The following is a 14,808-nucleotide window of genomic DNA, read 5'->3' on the forward strand; positions in this document are numbered from 1 at the left end:
AAACCCCCTGATCTCTTATTAATGACCTACCCTGAATAAAAATTGACTAGAAAAGCTCTGTAATAAAGGCGAAGTGCTCCTTAATTTAATACTGCCCAATTGCCCCCTTATACTATGTCCTATGAGATAAATACTATCCCCAATGACTCCTTTTATTAATAACCTCAGTTATATTTTTAAAACCCTCTAATGATCCTTATATTCACAATATATATATATATATATATATATATATATATATACACTCCCCCTGTTATAGTTATATTGCCCTATAATTATATTCTTTATGGGGCCTTATATAAATTGTTCCCCCTATAGTCATAATACTCTCAAAGACCTCTTTTATAAATAAGGCCCCTTATATTTTTTTATTCCTCCTTACATAAATGATCTTCTTTGTATAGTCCTAATACCTTCTTAACATATAAAAAGAACTGTCTCCTCTCTGCTTGACAAGGATGTCTGCACCTCAGCACAGGAAATGCAAAGATGTCATAGCATTGCGACTGTCTGTGTCGGGAAGCAGTCATCTTGTCGGTGTTCCTGGCACCTTGTAAGCCAGCAGCCCTGAAGTGATCTGCGGCTTACAGAATGGCAGAGCAGGAAGCTAAATGCTTCCTGCTCTACTGTGCATTTCAACTGTATTGGTGACCTTAAGACACCGATCTAGTTGAAAGAATTGCATGTGTTTATGGCGGCACCAGGTGGACCCCACATAATCAGTGGGCCCCAGGCCGCCCCCTGCTAGCTACACCACTGAACTGTACTATTGATTTATGCAAAGTTTGTTGAAAGATTATGTACACTTTAACACTGTATTTCTGACCACTGTACAGATAAAAGAACAAATCAATCAGCACAAAATAATCTTGGTAATTAAAAACAATAATGCTCAGAATTTTTTAACCCCTGACTCACTGCTTAATCCCTGAATGTTCCAGGTTTAGCTCTGTTGGGCTCCATAGCAATCATCACATCTACAAAACTGTCAAAAATAATCTATAAAAAGTCGTAATTCCAGGTTCTGAAAATCTCCTGTTTATTAGTACTTTATTTCAATGCACTTATTGTTTTATTGCTCCAGTGATAGTGTGGAATCCATGCACAAAGATAAAATAGCATTGATTATGAAGTCTTTTTATTAGCTTTGTTCTACATTAGTTCAGATTTACTATCCGAATAAAACTTGGAAAAGCTTACCTTTGTTGCCCTTTTCTGGGCCTGTCAATAATATTCAATAATCTGCATGTGGTCTGTTTAGCAGTAGTCTTTGTTCCTCTGCTGGCGGCGGAGAGCTCTGAAACACACTATTTAGCGGTGGGTTATGATTATATGTTTCCAGCACTACTTAACAGCCATGCTTGAGTCCTAAGTATTTCCATAGCAAAATGCATATTACTACTGTTAATATTCACTAAACATAGTTTTCTTGCTTTACTAAGTTTTCAACTTATTTAGCAAGAAATATTTCACATTCAGCTGCCAAATTATATTGTTTTTAGATTGGAATTGTCATTTTGAGTGGTAAAAAGAACACCCTACCTTTAATGTTTGGGGTAGAAGAGTGATATTGAGCCTTGTCTATATTTTATATAATGGCTGAAGATGCTAACATGGTGCCATGTCAATACACTCTAGCTCTAACCTTAAATGGGTTGTATGGAACGTTTGTGTTTTTTATGGCGTGAAAACCTGGCTGCTGGGGGTTTTCACATAGAACTACTCTGCCTCTACTACTACTACTCTACTCTGATAATTTTATGTAATAGAAGATTCCTTTACTTTACTGTAAGTTGCCTTCAATAGCATCTGAAATATTGAAATATAACTGTACCATATTTTGAAATAATAAAGTTTAATTTATAGTAATTCTGCTGGAAAGACTTATATACTGTAGTTTAGCGCAAAACTGCGCCATTCTGACAGACAAGTGTTCTTTACAGAAGTGACCAACTGAATGTGGGAGATTATATCAAATGCGTAAATGGCATCAACCTTACGAAATTTCGCCACGATGAGATCATCAGCCTGCTGAAGAATGTTGGCGAGCGAGTGGTTCTGGAAGTGGAATATGAGCTTCCCCCAGTGTGTAAGTTATTACCAATATATTATAATGCAACTACCCGATCACTGTGTTTTATTTTAGTGTGTTAAAATATACAGTATCGCTTTTATCTGTGAAATACTGTGAATATAGACTGACCATCTCTGAGAGGGTGCAAATCTTATGGTTAAATGAATTTCATGCAGGTCTTTATATGATGATGTCAGTGCATAGATGTGAAGTTTATTATAGAACCTTGCTCTTTAAATCACTGACTCTCATCTGAAATCATGAAATCTCATCTCCAATTTCACTGCTTTCTCTTGCATTTGGCCCAAAAACTGAGAGTTTCCTAAAAAGCTTTAAATATTACCAGTATTGTGTGCAGAGTGAATGCACAAGACAGGCAAAGGAGGAAGTCTTTGAGGTGAGCCAATAGCTGAGAGAAGGGGTGTCATCTGTGGATTTAAAGAGGACCTTTCATGTCCTCATGCCCATACGGTTTTACATACTGCTAGAAGCCAACAGTACTCTGAATTCAGTGCACGGTCGGTTTTCCCATTATGTGTCCCAGGGCTGGAGATATTAGTGCCGTTACTGATCTCTACCCACTGTCAAAAAGGCGTTCCTGACAGTCTAGCTGAGCTGTGAAAAATGCCTCCCCTGATAGAACTAGACTAGTACCGGGGAGTGTTCTTCACAGTTTAGTGTCATGGCTGGGCGGTAAGGAACACCCCCTCCAGTACATGTCTATAGATGAGTATAGTCAGCAGGGGTCGTTCTTCGCAACCCAGCTAGACTATTAGGAATGCCCTTCTGACAGTGGGCAAAGATCAGTAACCACACATAATGGGAAAGCCAACAGTGCGCTGAATTTAGTGCACTGTCAGCTTTCTAGGGGTGTATAAAACCGCATGTGCCTGAGGACATGAAAGGTCCTCTTTAAAGACCTACAGTGTATAAAGTACCTTGAAAATTTACATTCTAAAAATAAGGGTGAGTGAATTAATGGCCTGTTTGATCACATACCCTAGTATATGCATTTTCTTAATTTAGTAACTTTGCTTACAAGTTTTACTTTATTTTCACATTGAGCATGGTCTTTGGTACCGCAATAGAAATTGATTCCACTATACAGTACATATTGCCTAGTTAAAACCGTCTATATGGTCTCTGTATGCAAACAAAGCTAAATAACTAAAGTGTATGACCTGTTGAGTGTAATACAGCATGTCCATATACTGGCCATATACTTTGGCCGTAGTATAAAGTTATTAATATATGAAATAGCTGTAACCAATCTGTTTGCATATTCAGGATTGTTCTAGCGATCTGACACATATGCTAATAGAAAGATTCAGTGGTGTGCTGCCCTACAGGGCGTTTATGCTAAGTGCCTTTGTGAAGCCTTGGTGATAATTCTCGAGGCTCTGTATCTGTCTATAAATGGATGTGTTGGTGCTTATCTCCAGATTTGAGAATTAGTTTTCCTTCCTCTTGTTCTTGTGCTTTGCTCTTTATGCAGAACAAGTGACCTCAGCCCACATCTCCTTCCTTGCTTCTGTTCCTATGTGTGTTTTCTTTAATTATTTAGAGGCAAGGTCTGAGCTGTGCAAGCTTTTCTGCCATTTGATGTTTTCATTTTACCAGCCGCAGGAAGCCGAGCCGGTGTTTCGTCTTGTAAATGAAGCATGAAAATCTAAATACTTTATGCTTCAAGCTCTTATTTATTGCATATCTGCATAGGCTGAGCACATACACGCTACTTTCTCCTGGTATTTTCCTCCCAAAGCATTCTTTCAGTGAAGGCCATAATGTTTTTTGACATTTTCTAATATCCTATTCCAATGGTCAGATAGAAAAAAAAAAAAAAAGTAAAGTTGCTTTGTTACAATCATAACATAATGGACAATATCTTATAAAGTAAAGTAACAATATTCTTCCTTTTTTTTTTTTTTTTTTAAATCTCTTGATTACTTGTAATCCTTCTATTCTTGATCAAGGTTCATGGTTTTTCTGTCTTACCCAAAGGCTGCTCAGAGCTGTGTGCAGTAGATCCATAGAGCAAACCATGGAGCAAGAAACATCAGTCAGAAAATATGTGCTGTGGGCATGCTAATGTCTGTATGGAGGGTGTTCTGGATTAGTAGTCTTTCTGTACTATATATTCTACAGTAGGAAAACAATTTGTTCTTCTTCATCGTGGAATCATAGTCCAATAAGGCCTCATTCACATCTGTGTTGGTATTCCGTCCGGGGGAGTCTGCATGAGAACCCCACCGAATGGAATACCGAACGCAACTGCAAGCGGTGTGCCAGTGAAAGCACACAAACCCCATAGACTATAATGGGGTCCGTGTGCTTGCCGCCAGATCTCCGCAGGGATCATGCGGACAGGAAAGTAGTTCCCAATCTACTTTCTTGTCCACATGATTCGTGCGACCAGCACACGGACCCCATTATAGTCTATGGGGTCCATGTGCTTTCACTGGCACACCGCTTGCAGATGCATTCAGTATTCCGTTAGGTGGGTCCTCATGCAGACTCCCAGAATGGAATACCGAATGTAGAGGTGAACTACGGGTAAGAAGACATGTAGAACATACTCCAGAATTATTTCTGAAATACCATGGAAAAAGAAAATAACAAGGGTCTGCATATGCACCAGGCTTTATTCTTAAATACACCCCTTACTTAAATGAGTATTCCCATGTACATAACTATTTTTAAATTTGTAAATAATTAAAAGTTTTTTTGCAAATATAAGTATTTAAACATTTTGTAGAGTTTTAAAGATTTTCTCTAAATATCTTGTGATCACAAGTTGTTGTCTTGATCGGTTGCCAATGGATACGACCATGAACGCTGAACATTTCTAAAGTCAGAAAATCAGCCATGATGTCCTTATTGTGGCCGGGATATCTTCTGATACATGTAGTGTCCCTGCCTGATAACCCAGCTACAATAAGAAAATCATTGATGGGTTCCTGACAAGTCCCAGACCATAGAAAGTTTCTGCATTTGTGGCCATCACAAATGGACTGTCACCACTAAGAAAGTTAGAGAAAATCTTTAAAACTTTGCAGAATTTTTAATTACTTATATTTGCAAAAGAGTTTAATTTTTATTATCTACAAATATAGATATGATTATGTACATGGGAATAACCCTTTAAAAAAAATCCATGTTAGAATTTAGAAATAAACCGTTTTGCATCAATGGGTTATATAACACATATTCAGATGCATGCTTCTGAGACTGTACATACAACTATGACGTTCCCCTCTTCTCCTTTCAAATAATTAATCTTGAACAATTTTATATTACATACTCCAGTTTTTCTCTTGGGTTTTTCCACATCAAGCTGTTTTCCTGAAATAACTACCATCCTTATCATAGTTCCTAGTAAGAAAGACTGTAGAATCCAATGCTCTTGAGATTTCGAGATGTTGCTATTCTAGTCGGGGCGCAGCCATCTCAATTATTTTCATACTCTGTACATTAAAAGTGTTCATGTAGAAATCACCAGCTTAATTTAGTCCCTAGTTCATTCTCACCCACCATTAGCTGAATTAGTCTTGCATATACAGTATACGCTACTGTATTGTGGGCACACAGGTGTGTTTTGTGGCCAATGCAAGAACACAAATGTTCTGCATGAGTTACTCTATGCATGTTTCCTGTTCACAACTACTTGAGACAAACTACATCCTTAAAAAAGGTCAAATGAATACATACTGGGTCAGATTTTCTATTGAAAATGTGCTATCATTCTGGTTTCCATGCTTAACACAACATTTATGCTGTGTTAGGCACTTTCTAACTCTTTCTGTACCTTGATCTACAAGTGGGCACGGCTTATGTGGAAGGGGAGTGGCTTAAGATGCAGCACTGCTTTTTGCTATAACATGAGCCATTTTAAGTGTGCCAGAGTTCTTCTTCATCATTAAACTCTGTTGATACATCTGGTGCAATTTAAGACTTTCTAGTCTAAGTTCGCACTGACATATACACAGTGGGACAGAACTACTAATACAGTCTAAAAGGAAGGTTTACACAGAAGAGATGAATTAGTGACTACTGTTTGTTGTCAAGATAAGAATGAAGAGTAGGGAGCTGTCTAGTAGGGACAACGTTTATGGATTACAAAAATGCTGTACATTTCTTTATACTACTAACTGGATAGTGGCAAAGGTGCCAAGGTACAATATGGCATTGGTGATGGAACACTTAGACCTGTCATGCAGAGAAGGTCTACATGTAACCAATCATTCCAAGTGTGAAATAGGTCTGAGCTTTTGATGGTATAGTATGTGTAGAATGTAAGTAAGGTGAGGAATTGGAGCGAGATGGAAAATGTCATATTTGACAAGTGGAGGGTCTGCACTGAAATTATTTTGTGTTATAAATAAGGTTGCTTTTGTATCTGCATCGGAGTCCCCATCACAGTGTCCTACCAAAATTGCTGGATGAAAATGCTGTGCAACCCTAACTTTATCGTCTGGACACCAGACAAATCCTATTGTAGTCAATGGGATCCATTCACATCCGTCATTTCCAGGATCTGTTGCTTTTAATTTTTCTGTTCTTCTGGTTCTGTGACGGACAACACAGATATGAACATTGCATAGGAATGCTTTGAAATTGTTAGAAAAAGCAGCAATTAAATGATTGTCAAATTGACAGCTTGCATGGTACCCACAGTAGAAGAAATACAATGTAGAAACTCAACCTTGAGCGCCAAGAGTCGATCACCCCTGTTTCTTGTAAATGGACTGCATCTGCAAAAACATTATTTAAATGGTCACAAAATAGAATTCAAGGGAATATGTAATATATCTGAGAAACTTTATAACATATCTTATCAGATAAAAAAAAAAATCATCTGTGTCCAGTAATCAGGCTCTTTTCCTGCTCCTTCCTTCTAGACTGATATCCACTGATAAATATCTCCTGAATGTTTTGGTAGAGGGAGACAGACTGCAGTTCAGATATCAGGCTACATAGAATTCTATAGAGGGGGGAGGAGTGAGAAGGGGCTGCAGGAGAATATAGAGAGCAACCTGCACACACAAAGGCTAATGGCCCTAAATAGCACATTTCTTTTTCACCACAAGTGCTTTATTCACATCAGTACAGGTCATTACTTATCTATAGTGATTGTGGATTGGTTGATCACTGTGCAGCAAATTCCCTTGGGGGAAAAAGTTCATGACTGGAAAGCCTCTCTAAAGAGGACCTTTCACCACTTCTACCTGCTCCAGCTATTTGTATCCTTTAAAGTGCCACTTCACTCCAGCACAGTTGGATTTTTCTTTCTGTAGCCTCCATTGTTTCCAAGCAATTAAAACACCTCCAATTGGACAGTGTCGGAGCTTAGAATCCTACCCACTTGCCTGTTCCTCCTTGAGTCCGCCCACCTGACAGTCTAGAACCTAATTACCATATCAGACACACAAACTAACTGAATTGATTGCTCAGGAACAGGGGGGGGGGGGCTAGAGAAAAAAAATTCCATTTGTTATAGCATCAGGGGAGAGGCTTTTATTTAGGGTCATATAAATATAAATGTATTTTTTATTAAATCTATCCATGGGGACCAGACCTTTGTTACATTTTGAGTATGTCCAATATAATAGAAGAAGGTTTCTCATTAGAAATGCATCGGTTTAGTCTCCATTTTGCCTGTGAGAAAACGAGCATAGACTTTTTCTAAACAGAGGCTATAGTTTGTTTTGAAGCTATGAAGTAAATGGAAATCAATCTTGTGAGTTTAGGGGAATATTTTCACTCTGCTCATGTCACTATTAGTCCTGTTATAAAAGCTGGACGTGTCCCCTCCCCATTGGAGGAATATAGGGTTTTCCATAACAAAGCCAAATGAGGGGAAACCAATTGTGTATTTCAGAGTAGATCCAGATCCTCAGAGAGTGTTTTATAATAAGATTATTAACGCATTTCGCGTCATTGATTGGCGAATTCCCATTTTTCTGCATTTGCTCTTCCCTGCTTTGCGGTTTCAGACTGAGATTTCAATAAAAAGCTATGGAATAGAAGGAACAAAGTGCAAGGTTGGAAGTTATACCCTGCAACAGTAATTATGAGCTGAACTGTCAGCACGATCATGATGAAACCAGCTTTTTAGGTCAAGGGAGAAGAAAGCATCTGGAGGCTGAAGAGATACATAAAGGAAGAAATGATTGCTCATCATCTTCAGGCATGCAGGCAGACTTTAGAAACTGACTACACGACGGATCAACTGCGTAAATGGGAGTTTATTACTGAACTAGGGAACCCCCAGTCTGTCTCAGCCTTGCACAAAATGTATTAATACATACAGTGCCATATAATGTAGGGCCTAAGTGTTGCGGAACCTCTGATGTGCCGAAGTTTAATATCCTTTGGTGTCCCTTCCACTCCATTCTTTGCAGTTCATTGAACATTTTGTTATTCTAATTGGTATGTGTTATAACACCTATATATTCTACTATGTTACTGCATAACTATGTACAGTACAATGCACAGGCAGTCATGAGGGCATTCCTTATGCATTATAGTGCAACGTCCCTGGAGACCTTTGTTAAGCCAAGGTCTGTCACTGAAAACCAGGGCTAACTCAAAGCCTAAGATCAGGTAACAGAGTCTCCCTTTTACTTGCTTTTGGAAAACATACAGTTGCCATTCCTTGGCAATTGCAGTGACACATGCACAACCATTGACATTTAGGACCGGTGGTAGTCCCAGTGGTCGCACCCCGAACAATTCATAAGTACCTTAACTCCTTATTTATGTAATCTAGTTAGATTAGATTCTTAAATGCATCAGATTTACACCATGATCAGATATTACCTTGTCTAAGTGGAACTCCCTTCAGGGGAAGGAAAGAGACATTTAACTATCTTAGAAATGGTTTCTGCATTTCTAAGGCAGATAAATATTAGCTTGAGAAATACACAATATTATATCCTTTAGACAACTTGTGTTGTGCTTGGCGTTCATTTCAAGTAGTGTTGGGCTTTAATTCCTTTCTGCCTAGGAAAGAATAGCCATCATTTTTCTTACTTTCTTTTATTTAATATGGCATAGAAGCATCATAAGAAATCAAACAATGATATAAATGTGGATGCTTATGACAGGTGGCCTTAGGAGCAATTGTGTATATGGCATAAATCGCTCCAAAGCCTATCCCTTCTTTTATGACCAACCATATTACCTGAAACCCTCTGCGTCCTTCTACTGGGAACCAATGCATACTTATTGTGTGTGATATAGGAGCAGATAAAAATGTTGTTATTCTGCTGCTTCTGAATGAGCAGTGAATTTATTATGGCCAGAGGGGCTAGTATGCGGTATATTAATGTAGAGCTACGAGGATGCCCAGATAATACTACTTTATTAGCATCTGTAGCGCAGCAGAAAAAAGGCAGACAAATGATTATTATTACATGGATGTTTATAGCAGTATATATATTGTCATTGCCATAGGTCTCTCTCTGTGTGCTGTAATAGGCAGCCATATGAGGGGTATGCATCAAACAAATCTTACAGGTTTACATTACGCTGACAAGACTCTTGGTTTTTAGATTACGTCCATTATGCAGATGAACATTTGCTGTATAATCAGAGGGTTGAGAGAAACACATAAAATGCGTACACAGAAAGCTTCATCTCAATTGCCAGAGAATGTGCATATGGAATAGAAAGCTTGTAGTCATTATGTTTTACCTGCCAACAATCATCATTGTAAGGTCTACAACGTGACGTCTGTATACACATTTACATTTACCACTGTCTGAGCTTGCATTATGATCGGCACACTTTAAGGGGTTAGCACAAGTGTTGCAGATAATAACCAGTGCTTAAAGGGAGTCTGTTAGCTGAAAATTGTGTCAGACCAGCCAATATGCACTATGGAGACATTATCCCCAGATCGCCATCATTTTTAGATTTAGTCCAGTGGATGCTCCTTTTCCCTAAAATGCCATTTTTTAAAGAAATATGCTAATGTAACTCGGGTGCAATGGGGGCATGCTTAGAGCTTTAGGTTTTCAAACATCAATACAGAGCAATTGGAGGATCTGGCACGCCCAATTGCACTTTTTTTTTCAGGCTTTTTTAAAATTTCCAATAACAAACAAAATTAGAAACCAATAACGGTAAACAAACAGATATTGTGGTAGTAAAATATCGCTATCAACACATGGTACATTGAATTGCAAAATTGCACATTTATAAGAGGCAACCGCCAGTAGCCACAACCGCTTACATACACCATAATCTATTATTACTCATGTAATATATATACCACATCTACTCACCCAATGTCCCCGACACCCACCAACCACACAGCCCATTAAGTGCTCTCAGTGATCTTTAGCCAGCGTGACCACACATCTTCAAATTTGTGAGGACATTTTCTGTTCACATATAGTAGTGGGTATAGAGGGACATATTTATTAACCAACTAAAGCCAATCCGTAATGGAAGGCTTCTCGGTTTCTTTCCAGTCCATAATAATAATCTTTCAGGCACACAACAGTTCCAAAACTAAAGAAAATCCTTTCATATTAGCCCTGAACCACATCATTAATGAGTCCCAGAAGGCATACCTAAGGAGCAAGGATACGACGAAAATAATCCGGTAGGAACTATACTATACCTCTGACCAAAAAGGAAACGCCTTTGGGCTAGTTGATACACAATGCAAAAACTGTGCCCTTGATTGCGTGGCAGAGGTCAGACACACCCATCCTGCACAGTCTAACTCGCATAAAATAAAGGAAATTAGAATATAGGAAATAAGACTACATTAACAATTCTCTCAAGCTTACTGCAGTCTTGAAAAGGGACAGATCCACTTCCCTCCAATCCTACCCTGTCATGGCCTATGTCTTGTCTATAGAAGGGCATAAACTGGTGTAAGGCTGAGGCCCCACATTGATGATACAAAGCTTTTTTTTTTTTTTTTTTTGCGGTTTTTTGAGCCAAAGCCAGGAATGGCTACAAAAGGAATGGGAAATATATAATATGTTCTTATACAGTACTTCTCCCTTCTGCTTAATCCACTCCTGGCTTTGGCTCAAAAAACCACAACAAAATCTGCAACAAAAAAAGCTGCATTTCAGCAACATGGGGCCTCATCCTAAGGAAATTAGGGTATATCAGGCATCCAAAGGAGCTCCCCCAATTTAGTGAAGCCCAGTTCCAGGGAAAGGGTGCCAAACTACACAAAAAAAGGTGTAACACAGCTCCGGAAGGATCAACAAACCAGTATCTCTAGAGAGGAACTGCCACAGAAACTTCACTCTGGCTCCAAGACATATCGCTGCCCCAGAGAAGACACAAAAACGAGGGAGAGGTGGATATAACCACAAGGGAGTCCTAGGGAAATATTAAGAGACAATCTCTCACCCAGCGTGACATGAGTGACTAGCCAGACCCAGGCAATCATCTGAATTGGTGGCAGGAATGCACTTGGGAGTTTGTATCTATATAACACATTAGTAAGACTCTTATAAGAACCCACTAGGACACCTGCTGCTAGGAGAAGGCTTGTAGCGTGCTGAAACGTCGGGTGGGCGGCCCGCACACAGCAATCCTCATTCACCTAAACTTCACTACATTATGGGTAAGGCATGATGTTTTTTTATCTGTTGCCAGCTGCACTTGACTTACAGTGGGGCAAAAAAGTATTTAGTCAGTCACCAATAGTGCAAGTTCCACCACTTAAAAAGATGAGAGGCGTCTGTAATTTACATCATAGGTAGACCTCAACTATGAGAGACAAAATGAGAAAACAAATCCAGAAAATCACATTGTCTGATTTTGTAAGAATTTATTTGCAAATTATGGTGGAAAATAAGTATTTGGTCAGTAACGAAATTTCATCTCAATACTTTGTTATATATCCTTTGTTGGCAATGACAGAGGTCAAACGTTTTCTGCAAGTCTTCACAAGGTTGGCACACACTGTTGTTGGTATGTTAGCCCATTCCTCCATGCAGATCTCCTCTAGAGCAGTGATGTTTTGGGGCTGTCGCTTGGCAACACGGACTTTCAACTCCCTCCAAAGGTTTTCTATAGGGTTGAGATCTGAAGACTGGCTAGGCCACTCCAGGACCTTGAAATGCTTCTTACAAAGCCACTCCTTCGTTGCCCTGGTGGTGTGCTTTGGATCATTGTCATGTTGAAAGACCCAGCCACGTTTCATCTTCAATGCCCTTGCTGATGGAAGGAGGTTTGCACTCAAAATCTCACGATACATGGCCCCATTCATTCTTTCATGTACCCGGATCAGTCGTCCTGGCCCCTTTGCAGAGAAACAGCCCCAAAGCATGATGTTTCCACCCCCATGCTTTACAGTAGGTATGGTGTTTGATGGATGCAACTCAGTATTCTTTATCCTCCAAACACGAAAAGTTGTGTTTCTACCAAACAGTTCCAGTTTGGTTTCATCAGACCATAGGACATTCTCCCAATACTCTTCTGGATCATACAAATACTCTCTAGCAAACTTCAGACGGGCCCGGACATGTACTGGCTTAAGCAGTGGGACACGTCTGGCACTGCAGGATCTGAGTCCCTGGCGGCGTAGTGTGTTACTGATGGTAGGCTTTGTTACATTGGTCCCAGCTCTCTGCAGTTCATTCACTAGGTCCCCCAGCATGGTTCTGGGATTTTTGCTCACCGTTCTTGTGATCATTTTGCGTGGAGCCCCAGATCGAGGGAGATTATCAGTGGTCTTGTATGTCTTCCATTTTCTAATTATTGCTCCCAAAGTTGATTTCTTCAATCCAAGCTGGTTGCCTATTGCAGATTCAGTCTTCCCAGCCTGGTGCAGGGCTACAATTTTGTTTCTGGTGTCCTTTGACAGCTCTTTGGTCTTCACCATAGTGGAGTTTGGAGTCTGACTGTTTGAGGGTGTGCACAGGTGTCTTTTTATATTGATAACAAGTTTAAACAGGTGCCATTACTACAGGTAATGAGTGGAGGAAAGAGGAGACTCTTAAAGAAGAAGTTACAGGTCTGTGAGAGCCAGAAATCTTGATTGTTTGTAGGTGACCAAATACTTATTTTCCACCATAATTTGCAAATAAATTCTTACAAAATCAGACAATGTGATTTTCTGGATTTGTTTTCTCATTTTGTCTCTCATAGTTGAGGTCTACCTATGATGTAAATTACAGACGCCTCTCATCTTTTTAAGTGGTGGAACTTGCACTATTGGTGACTGACTAAATACTTTTTTGCCCCACTGTATATCTGGTTTTCCATAGTATATGGATATATCACACACCTTCAAGGTTAGGGACCCCACAGACTTATGGTTGGGCTGTACCTGTTAGATGTCATTTGTTGCTTATGATGCTTTTGTGACAAACTGTGTAACCTTACACGATGAGTGTCTTACCTCCTGTTTTTTTCCAGATTTGTGTATTTTAGTGGTTTATATGGTAAGGCATGCATTGTTTAAGAGGGCAGAATTACTGGAGAGTACTGATGCGTATTTCTTATCATTTGGTGTGACTCTCACGGTGTGCTATGCTTGTGTTATACATCTGAATTGGTGGCAGGAATGCACTTGGGAGTTTGTATCTATATAACACATTAGTAAGACTCTTATAAGAACCCACTAGGACACCTGCTAAGGCAGCATCACTCATGTCTAAGTCTATCCACCAGTATCCAAAAACCAGTTGGGAGGCTATATAATAGAAATCTAAATTTTGAGCTGTCCTTCTACCTTGTGAGCTCAGGTCCTGAAGAAAGCTAAAACTAAATCCAGGAGAACCACCCCTCCAATAAAAGAAGCATAGCATTTCTTCTCTAAATGTTGGAACCACATTTTTGGCAAGAACACTGAGCAATTATGGAAAATATAAATTTGAAAAGGTATATCATTTTAAAGAGATTAATTCTGTCCTACAGTGAAATTGGCAGAGAAGGCCATGATTTCAACTTCATCTCAATAGCACTCATGTGGGGGTCTAGGTTAAATGCAGGGCAGTGAAATAGTATCTTGGTTTAAAGTTCCTTGTGGCTTTTGTATCTTTGAATCTATCTATAGATGCATCAAAAAGGTTTGTTAAGGACAGTATTGAGAGGAGAGGGGGAACATAGCAGACTTGGCACAGTTCACCATCAGCCCCAGAGAATGATCCAGACATTTCAGTAAGGTCCAGTAGAGAAGCCAAGAAGGAACCATCTGCCAAATATACAAAAGTAAAATTGGTATAGAGATATTTTTTCATATTGGGTCCCCTTGGAATACCACATATACTAGAGGATTGTCAAATAGCAACTGTCAGGGGTTCGACAGCTAAGGTAACAATAGATATAGCATGGCAGTCCTATTGGGTTCCTCTTTCTAGATGAAATATAAACATTTGTTTGCACCCCTGCCCTAGATATTTCATAAAGGAGATGAACTAGAGCTTGAAACCGAGGACCAAAGTTCAGTTTAGTGAATAATATTTATAGGAAGTGTCACTCTATGGAATCTAATGCAGAAAACAATGAAATATAACCTATCTACCAAAATGATCACATTCTACCTGTACCACAGAACAGAGACCCGTCAGGAGGAAGTAGAATAAGTAGCATGATAACCTCTAGCTACCCCAGCTTATTTAAAGGGATTTTACTATTAAAAACTTTTTTTTTCCTCCTTAACACGTTGGAATAACCTTTAGAAAGGCTATTCTTCTCCTACCAGTATTGTAAGTGGCCATTTTCTTGTGGCCGGCAGGCATGCGGCAGTCAGC

General features: G+C 39.3%; 1 protein-coding gene across 7 annotated transcripts in view; it reads left to right on the forward strand.

Annotated features, from left to right (window-relative positions):
* Positions 1–14,808, forward strand: part of GRIP1 (glutamate receptor interacting protein 1) — a 355,754-nt gene that overhangs the window by 274,225 nt on the left and 66,721 nt on the right. For 6 of the 7 annotated variants that reach the window (XM_075274408.1, XM_075274404.1, XM_075274405.1 and 3 more), the window contains exon 4: positions 1,944–2,089. The exons of the other annotated variant lie outside the window; for it this stretch is intronic. In XM_075274408.1, the coding sequence (XP_075130509.1) occupies positions 1,944–2,089 (146 nt within the window). The remainder of the gene's footprint in view (positions 1–1,943; positions 2,090–14,808) is intronic. 7 annotated transcript variants of the gene reach the window in all.

The sequence above is a fragment of the Leptodactylus fuscus genome, chromosome 5 (assembly GCF_031893055.1).
Source record: "Leptodactylus fuscus isolate aLepFus1 chromosome 5, aLepFus1.hap2, whole genome shotgun sequence".
In the NCBI taxonomy this organism is placed as follows: domain Eukaryota; kingdom Metazoa; phylum Chordata; class Amphibia; order Anura; family Leptodactylidae; genus Leptodactylus; species Leptodactylus fuscus.